The sequence below is a fragment of the Cervus canadensis genome, chromosome 6, assembly GCF_019320065.1.
Source record: "Cervus canadensis isolate Bull #8, Minnesota chromosome 6, ASM1932006v1, whole genome shotgun sequence".
NCBI classification, from domain to species: Eukaryota; Metazoa; Chordata; class Mammalia; order Artiodactyla; family Cervidae; genus Cervus; species Cervus canadensis.
Window position 1 is genome coordinate 49,885,935 of NC_057391.1, and position 26,432 is coordinate 49,912,366.

General features: G+C 33.7%; 1 protein-coding gene across 5 annotated transcripts in view; it reads left to right on the forward strand.

Annotated features, from left to right (window-relative positions):
• Positions 1-26,432, forward strand: part of ZNF280D (zinc finger protein 280D) — a 127,608-nt gene that overhangs the window by 73,104 nt on the left and 28,072 nt on the right. For 3 of the 5 annotated variants that reach the window (XM_043471874.1, XM_043471875.1, XM_043471876.1), the window contains 6 exons: positions 3,786-3,920; positions 5,741-6,048; positions 6,584-6,724; positions 12,899-12,961; positions 17,103-17,221; positions 17,372-17,408. In XM_043471874.1, coding sequence (XP_043327809.1) covers positions 3,786-3,920; positions 5,741-6,048; positions 6,584-6,724; positions 12,899-12,961; positions 17,103-17,221; positions 17,372-17,408 — 803 coding nt within the window. The other 2 variants (XM_043471877.1, XM_043471878.1) reach the window with 2 other exon arrangements.

A 26,432-nucleotide genomic window follows, 5' to 3' on the forward strand; every position in this document is an offset into this window, starting at 1 on the left:
GCAGACTTTATCTTTTTGGGCTCCAAAATCACTGCAGATGGTGACTGCAGCCATGAAATTAAGAGACGCTTGCTCCTTGGAAGAAAAGTTATGGCCAACCTAGACAGCATGTTAAAAAGCAGAGACATTACTTTGCCAACAAAGGTCTGTCTAGTCAAGGCTATGGTTTTTCCAGTAGTCAAGTATGGATGTGAGAGTTGGACTGTAAAGAAAGCTGAGCGCTGAAGAATTGATGCTTTTGAACTATGGTGTTGGAGAAGACTCCTGAGAGTCCCTTGGACATTAAGGAGATCCAACCAGTTAATCCTAAAGGAAATCAGTCCTGAATATTCATTGGAAGAACTGATGTTGAAGCTGAAACTCCAATACTTTGGCCACCTTATGCGAAGAGCTGGCTCATAGGAAAAGACCCTGATGCTGGGAAGGCAAGAGGAGAAGGGGACAGCAGAGGATGAGATGATTGGATGGCATCACTGACTCAATGGACATGAGTTTGAGTATACTCCGGGAGTTGGTGATGGACAGGGAGGCCTGGTGTGCTGCAGTCCATAGGGACTCAAAGAGTTGGACATGACTGAGTGACTGAACTGAACTGAACTTTGCTGTGACTGGGATGCTACCTCTCTTTGCGAAGTTCTGGCAAGATATCTCTATTTTGTGTTTCCCCAGCAGTGTTCCATCAGGTGTTAATAGATGTCCCCCTCCCAATTGCTACTGGTAAATGAATTTGGTGAAGCACAGATTTACAAAGTTAAATCGTTCTTTTTAAAAATAGGACTCCTCAGAAATTTTAATGTGCTAATGGACATTTTACATCTCTAAACAAGGATATAGTATGTATTCCCCAGACTTATTTGGCCATTGAACCCTTAATTAGCACAGTATCTATTAACAGTTTTTGAAGAATAGAATTTGAGAAATGCTATTCTTGGTAGTCTATATTTCATCTTTGGCCTTTAATTTTGAAAGGGAGAATAAGATATAAAACAGTCTTATTTCATTATGGGGCTTTTAACATCATTTTCCCTTTATGCTTTATTAAGGTTCAGAGTGAGATATAGATGTGGGAAGAATAGTAATTATGAAAGAGGTATATGGGCTGGCCATGTGAACTGTGTGATTTGTAATCAGTTTTTCTACCCTAAGTTTTATGTTCACTTGCCATGGGTGTACAGTTTTCTTTTTTGTTTATTTGGAGAGCCTAGGAATTAGACAGCCAGAAGTTAGGAGGGTAGAAATCTATTAATAAGAAGGATCATCAGGCATCCTTCAAGATATTTATTATTTGTGTGATTATTTACAAAAGATTGGAAAATTATAGCTGAGCAATTAGTCCAGTATGAGATAATAAGAATTGTTGACTCTGTGGCTCATTTTATTGTTTTAGAAGACTTTGGTTGTAACTTTTGTTTAAGACAATGTATTATTATGTCAGGTGATTTTAGAGCTAACAATCCAGGTTTTATGACTTTTAAGAAATAATGAAAGTGATTTTGTATGTGTTAAATTTGTTCATTAGATCTTTAATAAAAACAGTTAAAGTATGCAGTTAACATCTATGCAGTCACTTGCCTTCTACCAGTAACAGGTCCTTTACATGTATTATCTTATTGAATCTTCACACTCAGTTGTGTCTAGGGCAGAGTAAAGTAATAAGAGGGAAAGTAGTAGGAAATAAGGTTGTATCAATAGAATGCAGGCCAATTCATATAGAACCTTGTAAATCAGAATGAGTACTTTGGAAAACTGTCAACATTTTAAGCAGGTGAAAGATCTGCCATGTTTTAAGATCATTGACCACTGGGAGGAGAATAGACCATAGGGAAGAAAGAACATGAAAGAGAGAACAAAGGAGGTTATTATTAGTCAAGGTGAGTGTTTTGGATAAGTATGGTAGTAGTGGTTGGAGGTAATAAGTGGAAATACTATGACAGTTTTTGAAGGTAGAGCTGACAGGTTTTAATAATGGGTTGGATATGGAATGTGAGAGAGAGTGACCAAGTTTTTTGTCCTAAGCAGCTGCAAGAATGGACTTTTCATCTATTGTCATGTGATGAAGATTGAGGAGTAGATGTATTTTGGGGGGCAGGAAGGGAGGAAGGAAATCTGGAATTCTGTTTTGTCCATGTTGGTTTAAAATGCATACAAGTATTGATGTCAAGTGGTCTTTCCAGGTGCCACTGGTGGTAAAGAACCTGCCTGCCAGTGCAGGAGACATGTGAGACCTGGGTTCGATCCCTTTGTTGAGAAGATCCTCTCAACATGGCATGGCAACCCACTCCAGTATTCTTGCCTGGAGAATCCCCATGGACAGAGAAGCCTGGCAGGTTACAGTCCATGGGGTCACAAAGAGTCGGACACAACTGAAGCAACTTAGCACACACCCACACACAGTGATGTCAAGTAGGCAGTTGGATGCAAGATATTTAAAGCCATGAAATGAGATAACCTAAGGAGTGATTATAGATAGAGAAAAGATTTCTGGGTACTGAATTCTGGAGAACTTTTTTCTGTCATTGTAACTTGATATCTGTTTCTTGCCCAAGTTTTCTCTTTTTCTTCCTCCTCTTTCAGCATATATGAGTGAATTAAAATTGCCCATATCTCCAATATAATCGAATATATCACATTTCTAAAATAGTCTTAATTTGTACCTAAAATAGTAATGCAAACATATTTATATATTGCTTTGAACTTTGTAAAGAACTTTATGAAATATCTGATGTGTGCCAGTAATGTGCTAGGTCTTCTCAATGTATTATCTGTTTGAATTTTGTGGATGACTGATTGTGTAAGTGGAAGTAGTGATGTATCTGGCAGATCATAAATTAAGAGAAACCATTCTTCTGAGTTTATATGTTGCTTCAGTTTATATATATGTATACACACACATATATACTTTTAAAATTAATGAGAGCATAAAGGTAAAGATTGTAATTGATATTGTGTAGTAGAAAGAACATTGGATCAGGTGTCAGGCCTTGTCACTGAATAGCTATAGGGAAGGATTTAGATTTTTCTTGGGTCCTGTTTCCCATCTGTGGAAAAATAATAGGATTAAATTTGAGGAGGAATTCAGTCAAGGGGTCTCAGACAGTATGTAGATTGGGAATAGTTATTTTGATTTATACCTCTATATCCATACTATTCAATGCTGTAGCCTCTAGCCATATGTAGCTGTTTAAACTTAAGTTATTTAAAATTTGGTTGCTCAGTTGCACTTCGCACTTTTCAAGTGCTCAATAACCACATATGTCTAGTTGCTACTGTTTTGAACAGTGCAGCTCAATTACATTTCATCATTGAAGAAAGTTTTATTAGACAGCGCTGCTTTATACAACCATTGTTGTAACAGGTTTCTTTGAAATATTTTTGTTAGATATTTGAACTTATTTTTCCATCTTGCCAACCAACTGGAAATAGCAAAAATTAAGAATAATTTATTCTTTCTTGGGATAAAAATGCATGTAGCTCATTTTCACAGTATCGTGTGTCTAAGTACTTTAAAATTATAACCAGAGTGCTTTCATAGCACTATTAAGAAAACTTTCATTAGAATCTATCGATGGCACCTTTCATGTTCAATTTCTGTATAGAAACAAATGTTTTTGAAAACTAAATGCTAATAATTTTTTAAAAAGTAATATTTTGCTATTATGTGTGATAGGAGATGTAAAATACTAGTTTGAAAATTATTTAGTATCATTAAAATTAAAGCGGCTTCAGGATGTAGGATTTGTGGTTGTAGAAACTATTTTTCTCCCCTCTTTCTGGTTCCTAAATAGAAAAAGGGAATACATCGTTGTACAAAATGCAGACTGCAATTTTTAACATGCAAAGAGAAAATGGATCACAAGACTCAGCATCATCGGACATTTATAAAACCTAAACAACTAGAAGGATTGCCTCCTGGAACAAAAGTGAGTTCAAATATGTTGTATTTTAACATTTTGTATGCTAATAGACATTAACTTCTACCTGGTTTTATTTGTTGGATATAATACTTTAAAAATGATTTGTGATTTAATTAAGACTTTAATTTTAAATTTCACCGTTCTATATTTAGGGAAAAAATGCCTAACCATTGCTTTTTGGTCAGTAGTGTGTGAAAGTCTAGAATGGTATTCCTTTGTAAAAAGTGTAACTAGATTAACTATTCTGGAGGCAGTGGGTTGTATCAGTGTTAAATAGGCTATTTTTGAGCTATTCCTGTTGGCAATGTATTTGTCATTTTTATCTGTTGAACTGTAAGATGCTTGAGGTTAGGAATCATGTTTTATTTATCTTTGTATCCTCAGCATCTGGTATAGTGCCTGTTGAATGCTGTAGGTTCTCAGGTGTTTATTGAAGGTATTACTGAGTCTACTCTTAGAGAAGCAAGTTCTGCTGCTGGATAGCATTATGTTTTAAGTGAGCCAACACATGTCTGACTGCATACTGATGATTGTAATTTACTTTTCCCTTTTTGCCTTATATACCTCTGTTTTCTCTGACTTCTTTGTATACAGTCAGCTCTTGAATATTTGCTCCAGTGGAGGGAAACAGAGGCATGGATAATCCAAAGTGAAATAATCCCCAAAACATTTATATTTGGCTTTGGGTACTTACCTTTGAATGTGGGTATGTCTGTTATTTGAATTAACTATAACAATATAAAGCCATGCTCTGAAGACCTAGAGCAAGAGAAGCTATCCAGCATCCTTCCCTGCAGTCCATTCATTCCATGCTTGGGACTAGACATGCAAAACACTAATGTAAGCAGTGCAGCCCTCTCTCATATTTTCCCTTAATAATAATAATGATAATAATGATACTAAATGTTTATAGCACCTTAGAATTAGGCTTTTGGTATACTTTTTCATATATTCTATTATTTAATCCATGCAGTAATCCAGTGAAGTAGACAAGGCAGATATTGTCCCTTATAGATAAAGAAGCTTAGAGAGGGTAAGTAACTTAATCAGGGTCACATGGCTAGGAAGAAATAGTTCGCATTAACCTCAGGTCTTTCATTCCTAGTCCAATGCCTTTGTATGATGCCAAAGCACATGTTTTTCATGTTATTTCCTCATAGGCTGTTTCTCAAATACGTGGGGTGTGTATAGTCAAATGGTTAGTGTTGGTAGGCAATTGTGTTTTCCATTGTCCACCAGCAAATATAATTTCTGAATACCTAATGATAAGTCTTGTATTAGCTCCCTTTAAGGAAATTCTCAGTATTATTAAACTTTCCATGCAGTGTGATGAATTTATATAACCCCTCTCATAATCTTTGTAAACATACGTCCTGCCCAATGAGTCCCTGAAAAGAAGAAATCATGTTTAGTGTAGATTTGCTTGTTTTATAGTTGTTGAAGGGTGATGCAGTCCTTTCTAGGTTTTGAGATTTAAGTTTTGACCTTTGTGTTTGTGAATTTCTAAAGTTAAATCAGAGCATAGAAATAGCTAGGGAATGCACTCTTTTAATATTCATATAATTTGCTTTAACTGCTAATTATCCATTAATAACTTAACATATAACTGATATCAGTACAAAAATGTAAGATTACAAGTGAGTAAATATCAAGTTTAATTTCATTTAATTGGTATGAACATTTAAAATAAATGAAAGACTTATCCAGTTATAGTTTATACTTGCCCTTTCCAAATACTTGATGTTTAACTTTTTGTTATGCAGTGATATTTTAACAGTAAGGTAATGATTAATTTTCTAAAGCAGATATTATCTTCATTTTTGTAGGTTACTATTCGAGCTTCAGTTGGACCTCTTCAATCAGGATCTTCAACCACACCTTCCATTAGTGCAAGCACTTCTACCCTTCAGCTCTCACCTCCAAGGACTAAAAATATACCTGCTAAAAGTCCCACAAAATCCAACACAAGTAAACCTAATATAACTAAATCCATTGCAAGTAAGCCTAATGCAAGTAAGCCTAATGGAAATAAACCTAAATACAAATCAAAAATATCTAATCTGCAAAAGAAACAAAGCACATTGGCTAGTAGCAATAAAAAAAGTAAAGTCAATACAGCATTGAGGAATTTAAGGTAAACTTTTATTCTTGATCCCCAATACTAATTTAATCTTAATCAGTAACTGAGCACGCACATGATAAAAATTTTATTTAATATAAATTTACCCTATTACACAACTCTCTTGTACATTTATATGCTGTCACTTAATGCCAACAAATAATAAAAAATGTTTTTATAACTATTGAACAGTACTTGAATTACTATCTTTTTATATTCATTATAAAAAATTATAGTACTTTTTACTATATAAAAATAAAATATTTTTAATGTTCATTCAACATAAAACACTGGGGTTTTATGTTGTGCTTATATCTTGTGATCTTTGAATGGTTAATTTAATCCCTTTTATTTTAGTAAGAAACATTAGCTGATATTATGTTGTTTATACTTATTCTAGCTGTTATTCTGTAGCAGATTTTTCAAATTATAAATCCCTGTTTGAAGTTGTTAAACACCTTAGCTTTAATTAACAGACCGTTAATAAGGCTCTCCTTTATTATTTTTGTTTTAAAATATATTTTTATCATTTTCTTTGTATCTCTATAAGGTATCGTCGGGGAGTTCACAAGTGCATTGAGTGTTATTCTGAAATAAAAGATTTTGCAAACCACTTTCCTACATATGTCCACTGTAGTTTTTGCAGATACAACACTAGCTGTAGCAAATCCTATGTGAATCATATGATGAGGTAAGATGAGTTAAACATCTATAATTGCCAATTAAAATTACAGTTTAGCAAGTTTGTTCTTGAAAACAGTTACCCAAGTATAAGTCAGTTTTGCTCTTTGAGAAACAATTAGAGAACTTCTAAGATGATTCCTGGTACTGTTTTTCAGCATAGTAATTCATAAAGTTCCTGGAAACTTGAATTGTAAGAACAGTTAGACTAATGAAATTAAGGTAGATTTGTTAGGGAAAATAGTTTTCCTGTGGGAATTTTTTATCCTATAGAACGTTAAAATGCGGTTACTTCCAAAGACAGAAAAGTAATGTCACATGGTAAAGAATGAAGAGTTGGACACAATTGAGTGACTACCACTTTCACTTTTCACTTCCTCATGAAGCATGCATGTAATCTCACGAGTGTTATCTTCTTCAAAGCCGTCACTTTGTGATTCCAGGATTTTCAGTGATCTTAGATATTTTATTGGATCTTGTTTCTCTTTCTTTCTCTGTTTTTCTCTATAATCCTTTCTGTCTGTCTGTCCATCCATCCATCAGGCCATCCATCCTTGCATTCATTCAGTGAAATGAGAGACTATTTCATTGTTGCCGCTGTTGGAATTATTTTTCATTAATTCATTCAGTTTAGATAACTTAAGTATTTAGTCCATGCAGAGAAAACTTTCACAGCCTATGTTATCTTCATTGGTTTCACATTAGTTGAGGTATCCTTCAGGATGGATTTTTATTTTTAAAAAAGTAGTCAAAAAAAAATAAATAAAAATAAAAAAGTAGTCAAAAATTGTTCCAATATAAGCCAGCTAGATTGATTAATCACAGCGAAGTTTTGCTTTTTTTTCCCCAAAAAGTTAGAATTAGAGTATAACCAACAAAAGTGATTTTTATACAGATCACAACCTGACGTTTGTGTTACTTTCAGGTCATAATCAACTGCTCCTTTTAAAAGGACTCTTCCATGTTTCTTGGTGGCTTTAGCACCTCTCTCACAGTTTTTTAACCCCCTTGATAACTAGCCTGACTTCATGGTCCCTGACTTCTTCAGTGCCAATGCTTTATATCAACTTTAAAGTTCTCGTGCTCCCTTTCTTACCACAATATTATTTTAATCTTATATGTGGTTCATTTCTTTTGAATTCCCATTTCCCTATGCCCTTCTGGGCTTTGAAGTCCTTTTTCTGGTCCAATAGCACTCATCTAACTTTATAGTCATCCTTACCCTCAGGGTCATCTGTTTTGACTGTTGCTTTGTTTTTGTTCTAGAATCTTTTACACATTTAGTCTTGCTCACCTGGCTTAAAGGCCAAAGACTTGAACATCATCTTCTACTGAACTTTATGCTCAATTCTAAACTACCAAATAGTGCTTAATTCAGATCAACTCGGATTCATGATCTTTAACTTGAATTGGGACCTGTCTTTTTATTTTTAAAAATAGGAAGTATATTTTTTTATTCTTATCTGTAGTATCTTATTAACATTTTATTTTAAATTCTCTTAGTTGTCACCCTGGCCTACTATAATTACTCAGTTGGAGTCCATCCTTTTAATTAATCTTTTCAGTCTCAAGTATTTTTCCTGTTACCTCCATCCAGGCATTGATCTCAGAAATCACACATGTTCCCCTTCACAGTTAACCCTGCCCCTTATCTCCTCAAGTTCTTCCACAGCTTCTTTCAGTTAATTTACAACTTCATCTCTATCTGTCAGGTTCCTTTTCCTTACAAATGATTTCAAGTATTTTTTTTAAGATGAGGGATATTCGTCCGTATTGCTTACCTTCCTTATTTCTTATTACCATGAACGTTTGTAAAAAGTATTTGTTACTAGCATTTTCATGATTCATTTCTTTACCTTTTGAGTGTCATCTTCACCTAACACTGCCCCTTTAAAGATTATCTGTCAAGTACTTATCTCTGTATTCATTTTTTTCACTCTTATCACTCTATGAATTCTTTAGAGTCATTGTTGTCACTCACTTTTGAAGCTATTCTCTTCAGCTTTTGTTTAATTATTAACACTACTCTTCCTTTTTGCCTACTCCTGTTTCATTGCCTTTTCTTCCTTCATCTCTTCTCGCCTCTTTACATTTCCTTTCTTGGGTAACATAATCACTGTCACTTTTACCTTTCAACTTTAAATCTTCCAGTTTCAGTCCTTAGTTTTCCTAAGATGTAACTCTATATTTCTAATTATTTTTATAGGTTTTTTTCTTTTTAAACTTGACTCACTAGCATCTAGAAAGAACATAAATAAACCAAGCATTCTCATCTTTCCAGAATTGACATAACTACTGTCCAGACACTCTCTCAGGGCATCATTTGTGTGATGTGGAATACCAGCTGGAAAAAAATGCACTGTCCCAAGTTTCTTAAGCTTGTGTTGTTCTCTTGATCTGCCACTCTGCATCACGGCTTCCTGAGATACCACCTTCTGCTTTCTGCCTCTCTGCCTCCCACCTGCTGCAGTGGACTGCACCTACAATCCATTTCCTCTAAACCAGGCCCCGGCATCCTTTGTTGAGAATACTTCTGTGTGGAAAGTCTTTTTGTTCTTTGACCAATACATTGCCGCCCCAGTACAGCTTTAATTCTGCACTTAGTCTGTAGGGGATCAAGTCAGAAAATATTTTATGTTTTCTTAGGCCAAGGGTCATTGTATTCCTCCCTCTCCCATTTATCATAGGTTTCTCATTTGTCTTATAAAACCTCCAAATGCATTCTATTCCAAAACATTCCCAATTAACCTATCTCCCTTTATTATGTTTAGTTGTATAATACAACTATTATCTCCTTGAGAAGTAGCACTTTATATTTACCATGTCACCTAGCACATTATAGACAGCAAGTGAGAGTCATTACTGTAATTATAAAAAAGGCTCTAATAAAATCTCAAAAGAGTATATTAAAAAAAATCTTACACAGTTGGAACATCTTTAAAATAAGACTGTAAGAGCATCATTAAACATTAATTTTCAATGATTTTTTTTGAAGTAGCATTATTTAGGTGGCAGTAGAAGTCACCTGAAAAAAATGAATTGCTGTGTGATATTGCTATTCTTCAACATTATGTATAAGAAAGAAGGCTTTTTCTCTACATGTAATAGAATTAAGGTCACAGACAAGTACTTAATATTTTTTTCTGGCAGAGTTTATTTACTATTTACTAAGAAGTATGGTAAACTGGTGGTGAAGAATCTGACAAATCTGGATTTGAAAACAGAACTCACCATTTATTACATGTGTCACTTTGGGCAAGTTACTTAACTGATTCCCATTTTTCTTTTCTTGCAGAGAAAGTTATTGTCATTATTGGGGAAATGTACTTAAAATGTTTAATAAAATGATTTGCACTTAGGAGATATTCAAGTAATTATAGGTATTATTTCTAAATTGTCATTATTAGGTATTGTAGATAAAGTTCTTGCTTTTGATTTTCACAATTTAGTAGGAGAGATAGATTTACCTAGCTTAATGTGATAAATAAATGACTGTGTGAGCCCAGAGAAGGTAAGGATGAGTTATTTAAACAAGAAATAAGAAGATATTGTATAAATGACATTTCATTTATGATTTGAAGGATGATTTAAAAATTTTCCAAGGAAAAAGAAAGCTGGTATAACAGTTTGTTCCTATACAATGAATAAGATTACTGAATTAATTTTTATAAGCTATGCTTTAGCTCATTATATATTTTGTATAGATTTATTGGCATGAAATAATAGTCATTAGAAGAACAGATAGATTATTGTGATAACTTCATAAATGGTCTCCTGTTCACAATCCACCACTTGGCCCCTTTTCCATTTTTTCCTTTCTTTTGTTACTAACATCTGGTCAGGTCATTTTTTGGCCTGATATCCTTCACCTATCTAATAAAAATAGGATGAAGTTCAGATTTTCTGGAGAATGTGAGACCTTTTACTATCTAATTCCTAACTACTTTTCCAGTACCTTCAACTCTTACTTGCTTTTCCTGGAGTAAGTCAGTATATAGACCTTCCTAACTGAAATATAGTACTGACTGTTAGCTGACTTTTCCATTTACCTTCAGCTTTCCCTCATGCAACCATAAAACTTTATATGTATCGCTGTTGATGTTTATCTTGTGGTAATTATATATTTATGCATAGGTACTCACTTGTTGAGCAGAGGTTTATTAGGCATTTCTTCTGAGCCAGCTGCTTTTTGACTACCTTCCCCCGCAAACCCTGGAACATGAATTCTAAGGCAGACAACCTGCCTTTCTTGTTGTATCATTAACTTCTAGTCTAGTATTTTAAATAGTAGGCATACTGTCAATATTGTTGGACATTTAGGAAACTGATCCCTTTTGTATTTCTTTGGAAGTAAAGTTTTTACTTGTACCAAATCAAGATTGTTAAGAGAAGATGGTCAGAGGGAGTTTTTTTCCCCTTCTAGTCTTACTGAGGTCTAACTTCTATACAATAAAATTCATCTATTTTTAGAGAACAGCTTAATGAGTTTTGATAATTATATATAAACAGGTGGTGAATTTTCAAAACCTAGATTTAAATGTTCTATTTTACTGTATTGTGATAAAAATCTTAAACCTTTTTTCCCCTTTCTTAGATTATTTACACATTGTTGTTAACTTCATGCAGGTCTAGAAGAACAGTAGTTTTTTTCTCTCTTTATTTATGAGCTACAGATTCACTTTTCCATTCCTATAATACCCAAAACTAGAAGAATGAAATTTGTGTGGTAAATACAGAGAGTACAGATTGGGAACTTAAAACTGAATTCAGACAATGAAAATTTTAAAAGTACCAACATTTTAATAAGGTATAAGTTAGAAATGGAAGCCATCAAAATACCCTAAAATGTTACTTTTTCCTTTCCTCTTACCAAATAAAGAAAGCAGTCTGTTTGAGGAGAAGGAAGAAAAGCTTCTAAAAGTTACTTTTAAATCTCATTTAAAAAATTAATTTACTTGGTTCATTATCTGGTAATTAGAAAAAATCTTGGACACACTCCTCTGAGGAAATAACAGTTGTATGAACACATTTTTGCGTATAATTTCTGTGTTTCCCAATCTCCCTGATGGTCTCTTCCTAAAAATATTATTCAATTATTTTTGTCATATTATGTTGAATTTACAAACTCCATGGTAGTAATTATCCCTAGATTGAGAAAATGACTTTTAGAAATCTTCTGAGGATGTTTTCTGGGGATTAAAACTGTCAGAGTATTTCTTTTCCAATACATACATGCTCTGCTTGTGATGATTATTTCTGAGACCGAGAATTGACCTGGTGTGTTGGCTACTTTAGATCTATCATTGCAAACTCCAGCTCTTCAGACTTTAGCTTGCATAAGAATTACTGAAAACCTTGTTAAAACAGCTTCCTGGACCTCACTGCCAGAGGTTAATTCAGTAGGTGTGTGTGGGGCATAGACTTTGCCTTTCTAAATAAGCTCCTAGATGATACTGATGTTACTAGTCTATGACTACAGTTTTATATGTGCTAAGTGGTACTGTGCTAAGCTAATCCTGGTTTTCTAGTATAGAAAAGCTTTCCTTATCAGATTTAAAAGAGTATATATAAACGAAAGCTATTATCATTGGCTGCAAAGCTTGGTTAGGGGTTTTCTGTTCTGTGCTTAGAGGGGGCATTGTTTTAGCTCAAGAGTTCTGCTTTAATTTGTTTTTGTTTTAAAGTCTACTGATAATTGCAAAGAGCTCTCTAAATGCTTGATTTTACAAATGATAAACAGTGGACTTTAGCTCAAGTATTGTTACTTCCAAGATCATTTGGATTCTTCTCCTCTTCCTCAACACAAACATGTTAAGTTAGAAAAAGATTTTTCTAAATAATTATTATTGGTAACTATTCATGTTATGGGCAAAAATGTTATTAGCAAAAATTTTAAATTGTTTTCAACTCTTTTAACAGTTCAAAAAAAGAATTTCATGTGACTTTTTTCTTATACTGTTGAGTATGTGAAGGTGTGATACTGATCAAATGAGAATATGCTTAGTAAAATACATTTCACTGGAAAATAGATAAATTTATGTTAAAATACTGAATTAAACAGGATTACTTATATCATGATATTTTATTCAAAACTAGAAATTTAAGTATAGACTTGATGTATAGCTATAAATTAATATGACTTACCATATAGTAAAATTAATAAAATCTATTTTGTCTCTCTCAGCTTTCATAGTAATCGTCCAAGTAAAAGGTTTTGTATCTTTAAGAAGTATTCAGAAGATCTCAGGTAACTAGTTGATCTTTTAAATTTTTTTCTATTGAAAAATTCTATGACTTAAATCTGCTATATAAAGAATTTTTATCAAGATACAGTTCATATATCATGCAATCCATGTGTTTAAGTTGTACAATAATAGTTTTTGGTATATTCACAGGGTTGTGCAGTCACCACAGTTAATTTTAGTTCATTTTTGTCACTTGAGGAAGACACTCTGTACCCATTAGTGGTTATGTTTATTTCCTTCCAACTCCTTTTATCCTTAAGCAACTGCTAATCTACTTTCTGTCTATATACATTTGCCTATTCTGGACATTTCATGTAAATGGAATGATAAAATATATGATCCTTTGTGTCTTCCATTTAGCATCTTTTCAAGAGTTATATATTGTTGTGTATATCAGTGCTTCTTTTTCTTATTGCTGAATAATATTCTATTATATGTATATTTTAGTTTGTTTATCCATTTAGGTTATTTTAACTTTGAAGCCATTATAAATACTGATGTTGTGAACATTTGTGTACTCATTTTTTTCTGGACGTGTCTTTCCATTTTTCTTTAGTATGCATAGGATTAGAATTGCTGGATTATATGGTAACTCTATGTCAAACTTTTGAGGAACTGCTAGCCTGTTTTACAAAGTACCTGATTAATCTATATTCTGTCACTAAATTTGTTTCAGGGGTGACCAGTGGTGTCAAAATGAAGCTTTCATGTATTTGCACTGTAAAATGAGAACAAAAAGTAGGGCTTTCCAATAATATTTGAATAGTGAAAAGAGGCCTAAAATATGCACTAAAGTGACATTTTTTCAGTTTTGAAGTAAATTTCTTAAGCCACTTAAATTCTTGAAATTAGTACATAGTCATTTTAAATTTTACTTTTTCAGATTAAGGAAAGTATGCTACTTGCTTACTGTGCAGAAAGAACTGTTGGTGAATATTTTTAAAAACATTGGTTTTACCACATGCTTAATTCAGAATCCACTGAGCACCATGTTTTTCATATTCTTCTGCATTGTTTAGAACCCACTGCTCTTTATTATTTTGTCTATGTAGCCAGTGCTACTTGAACTATCAGTATCTTTGCTGTACCAAGCTAATATATATAGATATGGTTAACCAGTACTTGTTTTGATATGTTGGGTTAGTGGAAAATCTGAAAGAGAGAATGATACTGTGTCTCAGAGCCTTTATACTTACTATTCTCTGTGACTAGTTTGCTCTTCCCCAGACTTCTGTATGTTTAGCTCCTTTATCGCTTTTGGGTCTTCTGTTGTATCCTCTCTCCTATGCTTTACCCTAGTGTGTTTTATCTCCCTTTATGGATCATTTTTTTCTGGATTATCTTTCATCATCTCATATACTGTATACTTTATTTTCTGTGTCCTCTCGCTAGAATGTGTGTGGTTTGGATTTTTATTTATGTAAGGCATTGATAGTAATTAGGCACTTGGTAGATATTTATTGAATAAATTAATGTATATATTTAAAATGACTTATATTTGGCAATAGGTCCCATTAATGATTTTGGACCAGTGGTTCATAGGGAGAGGAAAATTTGATTCAGTTTTAAAAAATATATTAGTGCCAATTTAAAACATTTACTAACTTTAAGGCAGTAGATTAAGTCATATTAGGTGTTGCCTATATTAAAAATTCTTATAAGAATGAAGAGTTTTATTACATTCAGAAGAGGTTTTGTTTGATTTTTGCCTCACTGTTGTTAAGCTCCATTGTGTGTTTGGTTTTTAAAAAATGACTTACATGATTTTAAAGCTCTGGGATGTTTTTCTCTCAACTTGAATAGGTCTCAGGTTGAAAATTTGCCAATTTCTGTGAATGGAACATATAAATTTACAACTACATAGAACAGTAATTTTTGTAATTATTCTTTTATTGGAATATTCATTTTTTAGATATTTACTACATATTAGGTCTGTAATATAGCAGGCTCTGTCAAGATAATAGTAATAATGAGGAAGTCTTGGAACCAACCTTCAGAGAAGGTGCATTTTATTGGGTGGGAGATAAGAGGTGAATGTAAATAACTACAATAAATCAAGAGGAAATTTAATAAGTGCACTGAGGGTTACTTTTTTCAAAGAGGAGTGAGATTACTTTACTTGGAATGATTTACATAGGTGTTAATTTACTTGGTTTTCAAGGATGAGTATTCTTTATACTGATAGAAGAGTTTGATAAAGTTCATTTAAGCTGAACAGACTAAATTTTATTAGTTTCATTTGTACTTCAATTACCTTTAAACAGTTTAACATTTAACATCATTTATATGTTAAATCTTATTTGATTTTCTTTTAAATAGTTCTTCAGATGCTTGATCCACAAGCTCCCAAGTGCTTAACTCTAACCAACATAATAAACAGTGGTTTTCTAAGTTCTCTGAAAGATTCACATATTTTTGCAGGCTTAATAATATTTTAAACTAAAACTAAAATGTTTAAGCACATTTTAAATTAGAGTCTTAATTTTACATACTATAATATGAAATTATGTTTAAATACTTCAAATAGCAAATGCTCCACAGTTTGATTCAATAACTGTAAAAACTATTCCTGAACTCAACAAAAAGTATTAAGTATTGATGACTATGGGAATTGTTTCCTAACCTTTTTGAAAATTTATAATCACTGCATATTTCCTTTAAGAATATGCAGGACAGAAAAAGAGACACAGATGTATATAACAGACTTTCGGACTCTGTGGGAGAAGGCGAGGGTGGGATGATCTGAGAGAATAGCATTGAAACGTATATTATCAAGTGTGAAACAGATCACCAGCCCAGGTTGGATGCATGAGACAAGTGCTCAGGGCTGGTGCACTGGGAAGACCCAGAGGGATGGGATGGGGAGGGAGGTGGGAGGGGGGATCAGGATGGGGAACACATGTAAATCCATGGCTGATTCATGTCAATATATGGCAAAAACCATTACAATATTATAAATTAATTAGCCTCCAACTAATAAAAATAAATGAAAAAAAAAAAAGAAAGGAAAAAAAAAAAGAACTATGTTACCCAGTGAAGTTTTGTTAAGGGAACCAGTAGTTTAGGTTCAAGCAAGTGGGCCAGTTGACATTACTGGATGCTGAAGAACTCAGACTTTGAACTTTAGTAGTGACTTAGACCTTCAGTTAATTAAGTGTTATATGAGAATCATACCAACCGTGGATGCTTGTGGTGAAAATAAATAATGTATAGGAAAACCTCACTCCAGTATTCTTGATGGGGAAATTCCATGGACAGAGAAGTTTGGTGGGCTATAGTCCATGGGGTCACAAAGAGTCAGACATGACTTAGCAACTAAACAGCAACAGCATGCAATGGTAGCATCTACAACATGATGTATTTTTAGAACCTCATTTCTAATTTTTTCCTCTCCTAGATAAACACTAGATAAATGTTCCACTAGAGACAGACTGTATTTTTTAGTCATCATTATATTCACAATACAATATACTAGTAGTATAGTATGTGTAATGCAACCTTAGTAAATATATATTGACTTGTATATATATTGTACATTTATATATACTATACTTTTGTTTTGAAGACGGGCATGGGCTTCCCTGGTGTTTTAGATGGTAAAAAATATGTTTGCTAATGCAGGAAACTGGGATTCAATCCCTGGGTCAGGAAGAACCCCTAGAGAAGGAAGTGGCAACCTACTCCAGTATTCATTCTTGCCTGGAGCATTCCATGGACAGAGAATCCTGACGGGCTACAGTCCATGGGGTTGCAAAGGATTGGACACAACTGAGCAACAAACACATACGTAGGCACAGATAGATTGTGACTTGTCAGAGTGACACATGTTGTTAGTGCAACCAAGACTAGATTGTAGGTCTTGACTTTTGAGCTATTAGTAACTGGTATGAGGGAGAAAAGTTTATAAAACAAAAATACTTTCTGTCAGTAAATGGTAGTATAATTTGAATATGAAGAGTGACAAACACTTTCATGCCATTTTCTAAAGAATTATTTCAGTTCTATCAGGTTTATATAACAAAAATTGGAATGATAGTTATGACACAAAGAGCAAATCATGAAAAACTATTCATTGAACTGGTATGTGGGTTTTCATAAAAGATAAAAATGTTTTCTTTTATACTATTTGCTTTGTTTTTTTAGGGGCATTACTCTAGTGTGCCTTAATTGTGATTTCCTAACTGATGTTTCTGGCTTAGATAATATGGCTACACACTTAAGTCAACATGAAACTCATACTTGTCAAGTTGTAATAGAGAAAGGTACGTATATATAATTGTGTTACTTCAGATTTTTGCTATTTATTCTAGTATTTTTGGTCAGCCACAGTATGTTCTCTTTACTAAATCGTTTTTCTCACTCATCATATTTCATATGCTGTTTTAAATATAAAACTTTTCTTCTAATTTCAGTTTCTGTTTGTATCCCAACTTCTGAACATCTTTCTGAGTAAGTTTAATTTTTATTCAGTGCATTTTACTTTGATGGATTTTAGCACTACTGCATTTTTAAATGTATCATTAATAGAAATGAAAAATATTAAAGTATTTTGTTTTTTTTTTTTAAAGCTGCTTGTTGAAATAGGTTCCTGCTCTTTGGAGCTCGTGACCTGGTGCAAGACAAGTTGGAATTTCCTAAGTTCAAAGTTCTGAGATGTTTTCTTACACAAAGGCAGTTAAGCAGCCAAGTTCATGACATTAGCTCTCATTATTCAGCTCTTTTCAGCTTCAAATGGGACTAGGTTCTTATTCCACCTTATCTTTGTGTCAGGTTGACATATCTTAACATTCATTTTTTCTTTTTTTCTCCAGTTGGCTCTCTCCAAAAATAACTTTTGTTGCTTTGGTCATTTCTTACTTTGCTTAAAATAATTTGTGTTTTTCTCTGCTGTACTTGCCTTCAGAATAATATGTTCCAAAAGATATGGCTGTCTGTCTTTTTGTCTGTTTTGTCTGCTTTCGTAATTTCTTATAAATCTTAAGTTTTTAGGCCGGACGATTGTCTTTTCCTCATTCGTTGTCTGTCATTGTGCTATTTTTCTTATTTTTCAGATGGAGAAGCAGCCCAGAGATTTCAAAAAATGTCCAGGGTACACCTGGACAGTGTCCCCCTTCGATGAACACAACTGATGCCTGTTCTCTCTTTCCAAGGAATGTGACTAATTTGACTGTGGGGCCTGCTCTAGGTTGTGGTCTCAGGAAATCCGATCTTGGGAAGACTCCCTTCCTTCATGGCTGGCCTTCCATAAGGCTGATGCTGATATAGCCAGTGATGGTCTCAAGGCCCACCAGTTGAGCATAGCTTCCCACTGGGGGCTTTGGCTCATGATCTTAAGCATGTGGGTCACTTCTGGCCAAAAAAATAAAATCTGTGCTTCAACGTCCTGGTTGAAGTTTAGTCATTTTGGCTGCTGCCCTTTAATCTTCCTGTAGCATGACTACATCCAAGGAATACAAAAGACCTGGATATTAAGAAATGCTTATTTTCATGTCCTTGGAACAACAGGTCTCTACAATTATGTTCCAGAATTTTACTTGCTTTTACTGTTATTTAAAATATATTACCCAGGAGTAAGTTTATAGTTTTTCAGCAATATCAATTAACAAATTTTTTATTTAAAAAATTATTTTAATTTTAATAGATTGGTTTTATGTTCTCCAAATTTATTGATGTCTATTTTTATATTCTTTTCTTTAAAAATGTTGTTCAGTGTTTGCTTTGTTTTGTTAAGAACTTCAAAATATCCCCTAGAATTCTCTACAGATTTCCTATAGCTGCTTATTTATAGCTTTTTAATTTAATATGGATGTTGTTCAGACCACTAGACATTATAATATGTTCTTCCTTATTTCAGGATTATTATTATTATTAATATTGTCTTAATAATTGTGAATTCTAAGGTATAAAGAATTGACAACACCTCTTCTTGCAGACCTTAAAACAAGTTTTAAAGTTACATATTTGTACATCTAATACATAATATCTACTTAGCCATTTTAATAGTTCATCTGGTAATGTTAACATTAAAAACTATGGAGGCCAATAATGCATTTGTTTCTATCATATATAAAATGTATTTCCACATAAATATATTTCAAAAATTTGACTTTTGTTTATTTTACTTACATGGACTATAGCTCTAATGAACAGTTTTGATGGTATTATTTTCTTTTAATAAAAATTATATTGTTTAAGTGCCTCAGGAATTATTTACTAATAAAGGATTTCATATAAAAGGTATAGATGTAATCATATAAATAGGAGCATTGCTTTTATTGTTTCATGGAAGTCCTATCATTTGGTCTGCACACTGAGAGCTGTATCTACTTAGTGAATCTTGCATTTTTTTCCCCTGGCACAACTGAAAGATCATTTCTTTATATTATACTAGTTTACTGAATTTTAATGACACGCAAAGTACCTTTTATGATCTTATTTGTCATAGGGGTCAGGCAGGCTCTGAAAGTGTGACTCAATCATATTTTTTACTGTAAAATCAGAACTTCTTCAGTTTTATTTTGAAACAGATTTGAAGCCAATTTAGATGACTACTTATTATGTAATGTGCTTCTTGCTATTAATGATAGAAAATTTCAACCCATTAATTTAAAATTTCCAAACCAAGTTCTACTGTAAATGAATAATTTGTTAAAAGCTCTGAAAATGGCTTATCTCTTGGTAGGTGGATTTGGGGTTAATGCTAGTCTTTGTTTCCTTATTTGTGTCTAGGAGGTTTTGTCATTTCACCCTCTATTCTACCCAGTTTTTAAAAAAAATTTTAAATTTTGCCCAGAAACAACTTCTTTACATTTTTAACATAAGTTCCTTCTTCATTTATGGATATTTGCTCTACCTTGGCTATAGTTAAAAAAAATATGAGAAATTGTATTCTTGGTATAATGATGTAGGAGTACTGCTTTGTGTTCTTCCATAGGACTGTATCTTATAATATCAGGTTCATTTTCTTCAAGTTTAAATTCTTAAAGTTCTATCACCTATAACTTCATTAAAAAAAAATGGTTCAAATAAAACACCTTAGGCAGTTAGTACAAAAACATGTTTATTATAGGCAGTTGGTCGAATTTTAATTTTGTGCTAACAAATTTTATCTTGAGCCTAATCCCGCCTTGCTATCAGGTTATTCTGACTGTTTTATTCACCTAATCAGAAATTACCTTTGCATGCATGTGTGCTTTTGCTTACCATTGAATAAAAAGTGAGATTGGCTCAGGGTAAGTCCATTGCTATTTTGAGACCCTCAGTTACCCTGTTTGTAAAATGTGAGTGCTGATTGTTCCAGAGTTGTGAGATTCTGTTGTTCAATATTGGTTATTCTTACATTCCGTTATTTGTTCTTATGATGAGATGAATTTAGAATGCTACTATGTATCCTTATCCCCATTAGCAGAAATAGGGACTCTTTGACCTTGAGAAAATTAAATGTTCATATTATTCCTTAGCACATTTAACTCCTTCATGTACTCTTATAAAAAAAGTAGTTCTCTTATACTTCTATTAAAGAAGGTAACTAGGTCAGTTTTTCCCAAGTTCTGTACTGTAGAAGTAATGTCCATAATTTATTAAGTTGGCGGGAAAGTTTCCATGGTCAAATAAATTTAAGCAATGCAAGTTAAAGTTAAACTGATTCTTTCACATGGAGTTTTTCATGCTGTATGTGGCTTGTGAATGTCTAAAGTGAAAAAATGAAGTGAAAGTGTTAGTTGCTCATTCGTGTCTGACTCTGTGACTCCATGAACTGTAGCCTTCCAGACTCCTCTGTCCATGGAATTCTCCAGGCAGTAGTACTGAAGTGGGTTGCCAATTCCTCCTCCAGGGGATCTTCTCAACCCAGGGACCAAACCCAGGTCTCCTGTGCTATGGGCAGATTCTTTACTGTCTGAGCTACCAGTGAAGCCCCCTAAGAGAATATTTATTTGACCTTAGAATTTTTTTCTTTGAATAATTATGAACTTCTTAATCTCCTTGGAAAAGTGTGTAGAATACTGATCTGGAGTTCTTCAGATTTTATGAACTGGGAAATAAAAAGCAGCTGTGTAGGTTGTTGCCCAAGATGGTTTTCTAGACATTTCACTTAGGTTGTGAATCATTTGTAAGATAAGAGTTTGTAAATAGATGCTCAGTTCAGTTCAGTCGCTCAGTTGTGTCCGACTCTTTGCGACTCCATGAATCGCAGCACGCCAGGCCTCCCTGTCTATCACCAACTCCCGGAGTTTACTCAAACCCATGTCCATTGAGTCGGTGAGGCCATCCAGCCATCTCATCCTCTGTCATCCCCTTCTCCTCCTGCCCCCATTCCCTCCCAGCATCAGGGTCTTTTCCAATGAGTCAACTCTTCGCATGACTAGCAATGTACATTTTCATATTTTTAGAAATTATATCAGAAAAATGATAACCTCCTTATTATGTTTGTAATCTCTATTAACTGTGTAACAGAGATAGACCAGTTAATAGTTTATTCTGCCTCTGGATTACAACAGTAAGGGATTTTTTTTGTTGGAGAGTATGGTTACTTTACATGATTTAACTCTAAGAAGCTTAAGAATCTCTCACTTACTTCTGGCTTCTTTCTGTAACTCTTTATGCTTAGCTTATCAGTCTACCCACTCACCTACTTTTCTTGAGACTTATTTTCAGCCTTTTATTATCTGTTAAGGAGTTTCCTATGTAGTAAAGTTTTACTTCCTATTTAAACAGCCTCAGGAGGTCTTCTTTGACACTAAGATTATATGATTTGAAACCCAGCTTCATTTTAAACCCTCTCAGACCCTTAAAGGTACAGTGTGGTTTAGTGAGCACAGGCTCTGCAGTTGGTTGCCTAGTTTGGAGTTCCTACCCTGCTGTTTATCAGAACATGTGTGACTTGGGGTAGGTTACAGATTTCCTGTACCTCATTCCCCATTTGTAAAATGCATATAAACAACTACCTGTTCATAAACTGTAGAGGGAATTAAATGAGTTAATATATGTATATGGTATTTAGAAAGTGATTGGCACATAGAAAGCAGCACTATGTAAATGTAAATTTATATTCTTATTCTTACTACTTTTCATGATTTCACCTCTGCCTGCATTTTATTCGATAGAATTATCCTAATCTTCAGCCTGCTTTTCATTCTAGCTTCTCATACCGTTTTCACAAATCATTTATGTTAAGTGTACCTAACCCAGTAAATATTTCTTAAGAGCCAATCATCTGAAGCATGTATTAGTTATAACATTAGATTTTTAGTGTCTAAAGGTCAATAAACTTGCTTTTTTTTAAGGAATGGATATGAATGCTCCTAGGTTCACCTGTCTTAGTTTTCCCTAAATTATACTGTTTTACATTATATAGTTCATTTCATATTTTCAGCCTGCCTTTCTGGTTTTGAGATCCTTGTAAAGCCTCACTCTAATCACTTTGGTACTTCCACCTGGAAGAGCTTACCTTCCTCTACAAACATGGAGAAGCTATTCTGCTTCTCTTTTTCTATATCATTTATTGAAGTGTAGGAACCTACTGTTTTTAATCCTCCACACTGAAAAATATCTTTATCCTTACTTCTGTATAGTGTTGAGAAAGTAGTACAGCTTTGAAATAAGGCAGTTCTGGGTTTAAATCCTAGTTGTGTATCTAACCAGCTCTGTAGCCTTGTGAAAATTACTTCACTTTATCTTCCTTATTTGTGAAATTTATGTAACAGTCTTTGCAGGGTGGCTATAAGAAATAGAGATAATCTGTGGACATTAAATTATTAATTATTTAAATAATTAAAATCATTTGGCACTATCCTGACAAAAAGTAATCATTCAATAAATGCATGTTGTTGGTGCCATTGTTGCTCTACTGCTGCTGCTGCTATCACCACTTCTAGTTACTGCTGGTCCTGCGGCCGCTCCAGCTGTTACTGCTGTTAATAGTGTTCCTACAACTACTACTGCTTTCAGGAGACTGGGAACTGCGTATCAGTGAACTCTCATCACTGAGAGTTTCAGTAGCAGTCCATCTGTACTGCAGTTATTTGTAATTTGGGTTGATAGTTCACGGATCTTGGAATATATTCCTCCAAACTGCTGGATGGATGGCATTTATTGCAGTGTTCAATTGCACTTTACATAATTCTCAATTTTTAGAATTTGATTGTACTTCTGACCTTTCCTGTCTAAAGACTATGAAACAACACCCTTGTTGAAAACTAGTATGTAAACTTCTCTGCTTAGAAGGACAGCTTTTTTTTTTTTTTTTGAGCTTATAGAAGCTCTTTTTTAAAGAAAACCTTTTATTAATTATTGCCAGGCATTCATTTCGAATCATCTTGGTTACTTACCTGGTATTACTAAGTTTATGAAAATGTGTAAATGTGCTAGTTATCAGTAGTAAAGGGGCTCCTTTTCTAGACCTTTGAAATATTTTTTTAAACCTACTTTTCTCAGATGTGACATTGTAACTCAATCATGGAATTGCCCTTTTCTATGTGTTAATCTCCTATCGTATTTTTCCCTTTCTTCATCTTCTTCTATATATCTACCAGGATTGATTAATTATAACATAGATTGCAAGTAAAGTTTTAAATTTTGCAACATTTGTTTTCTTGACAAAAAGTTGAGACTCCAGCGGTCTTCAGAGCATAAGAATCCATAGTAAGGCCGTAATAAATCGAGCTTGGAAACCTTGGCTATTTAGCCAAAGTGTGTGTTTATTGACTGAATCAAATGTCCTAAAAGCCACAATTTGAAGTGACTTTCAAAGTTGTTTTAGTTCTCTCAATGACTTCCAGTTTTGTTCTAAGCAGAGTATAATGTAAAGGCACTGACTGAAGTCAAAATACCAGAGTTTAAAACCCAGCTCTCTCACTTCATGTTCAAGTTACATAATTCATGTTCAAGTTCAAGCTGTCTCACTTCATGTTCCAGTTACTTACTTCATGTTCAAGTTCAGTTTATTCATCATGTAAATAATCTGTATGAGATTGTTTTGAAGATTTGAAAGAGGTAAAATGTGTTTTACAGATTAAAATGTTTTATATTTGATTAAATTCCCCTAATATAAAGAGTACTAGGAAAAAACAAAAACATAAAGCTGACTTTCCTTGAAGCTGTGAATTTCTCTCTTGTATTTCTGGCTACTAAACTTTATATTTAACATCAGTGGTAACTGCATGGCTCTTTCATAGTATAATACAGATAACCATTCCACATATTCATTGACACTAAACATTGATTCCCGGCTTTCAGTGTGCAAGATTCTTTGTCAAGTGCTGGAATTGGAAACATGAAAAAGATATAGTTCGTGCCACCAGAATAACTGCAGGATAGGTGATCGGAAATGGAGACACTGAATCCACATCTCCACACAGTAAACTGATTTCATAACTAGTTAAACCCCTAACACATATGTATATAACATTATATGATTTTTGTGAAATGCTATACCAGAAGAGAATCTGGACTTGTTCCAAAGAGAAATACCATTTTATTATACTGTTGTCAGCTAAACCAGTGTCATTAACTTTCATAAATGCAAACAGAAAGTACTTTTAGAAGCAGAATGGCACCCTTTTAAAAATAAGTTTTATATTTGAAAATAATATATCTGTTAAAAAATGTTTACTTCTTGTGCTCGCTTCGGCAGCACATATACTAAAAAATAATGTTTACTTCTACTAACTTTATTTCCATTGAATTTGTAAAGGGTCATTCATTATTTTCCTGTGAAGTTCTGAACTTACTTGGAGGAATTATTGACTGATCATAATCCAAGTTACTAGGCATTTTAAATGTTCAAAATTGTCAGTGTCTTATTTTATATATTTGGTTTAACAGGAAAAATGATTTCATCTATGAGATACACAATTTTTTGGGGGCTTTTTTCTTTCTCTAAACTTTTGAAATATAACTGGGATTGGAGATAATAAAGGGTCATGCCCTTAGATTATTTTATCCTACCATGGATGTTATTATCTCATTACTGTCTCAAATCAAATCTTTAGTAACTGTAAAGTTGGGTTTCCTTTTCAAAGTGGATACAATATACTTGCCCCTGGTATATAATTGCAAGTTAGTAAGTAGAAGCTGTGTATCAAAACACAGTGGTTTCTGGCATTTCAGACTTCTGCCTGTGATAGCTGTTAATCAGGAAATGATGGGAGCCCCATTGAAAGGGAAAGATAAATGAGAGTTGGTGTCGTCCTTCATTTAGGGCAAACTCTACCAATTTCAATCAGTGTTTCTGTGTTTACTACCATTTTTTCAGTTTCCTGATTCTGAGGATATTTTGTATATGCATTACAAGTATTCAGGGCCTAATTCAATATTACCATAAAATTTTTTTTAAATGAAGTAAAATTATAGCCAAAATAGGTATTAGAATCTGCCTCCACTGATGGTCTTATCTTTTGCTTCATGTTATTACATATAAGTATTTTGTTTCTCTTAATTCTTTGTCTTTACCTGGTTCTTTCCTCTGTCCACCTAAAATGATTTTTTGCTCTTATCTTCCCTGGTGACCAGATCATACCCATGTCTTCAGAAAAGGGTAGATCATTTCATACTAGAGTAAATTGATGAATGAGCAATGAAAATGAATACCTAATATATTTTGTTTGAGGATGGGGGAAATATGGCAGAAGAATCTCAAAACATAGAAGATTAGGTAAAAACTTGAAGAGCCTGTGCTGTACACTCAAATTCTAGACAGTAAGATTGATTCCTGACCTCAACCCATGGATGTAATAATAGCTAACATTGAGTACATACACTATGTCTTTTACATTTGTTTAATTCTCACAAACTAGTGAGATATACACTTCTTATCCCAATTTTATGGATGAGACAGTTGAGATACAGGTTAAGTCATTTGCCCAAAGTCACATATCTGTTAAGAGCCTCAATTTCAATTATGGTCCTCGGTCTTGAGAGACTAAACTAAAAAGTACTATAGCCTGTTGCTTCCCTGATTCTGCTTGTGGTTCCAAATGTGCTTTCCTGCCTTGTTTACTCTTGAGTAGACGGATGGGCTTGAGCTTCAAAGTGAAGGCCCTTTGTTTCCCCAGAAGGGTAGGCAACAACTGGTACAGTTGTAACATTGGGATCAGAATCCAAATCTGGCTTCCCAATTTTAGAGTAGTATTTCTGTGATATATGGACAGTAGGACATTTCAGCAAACAAATTAGGCATAAATTAGTCTCTTTAGTAAGACTGGATTCTTTGGTAGTTCAGACAGTAAAAAATCTGCCTGCAATTCCAGAGACCCAGGTTCAATCCCTGGGTCAGGAAGATCCGCTAGAGAAGGGAATGACGACCCACTCCAGTTTTCTTGCCTGATCATACCTGAGTAAGCAAGCCTTAGGAGTGCCAGTGACTAAACTATTTGTAGTTGTGCTGTGCCGTGCTATGCTTAGTCATTCAGTCGTGCCTGACTCTTTGAGATCCCATGGAATGCAGCCTGCCAGGCTCCTCTGTCCATGGGAATT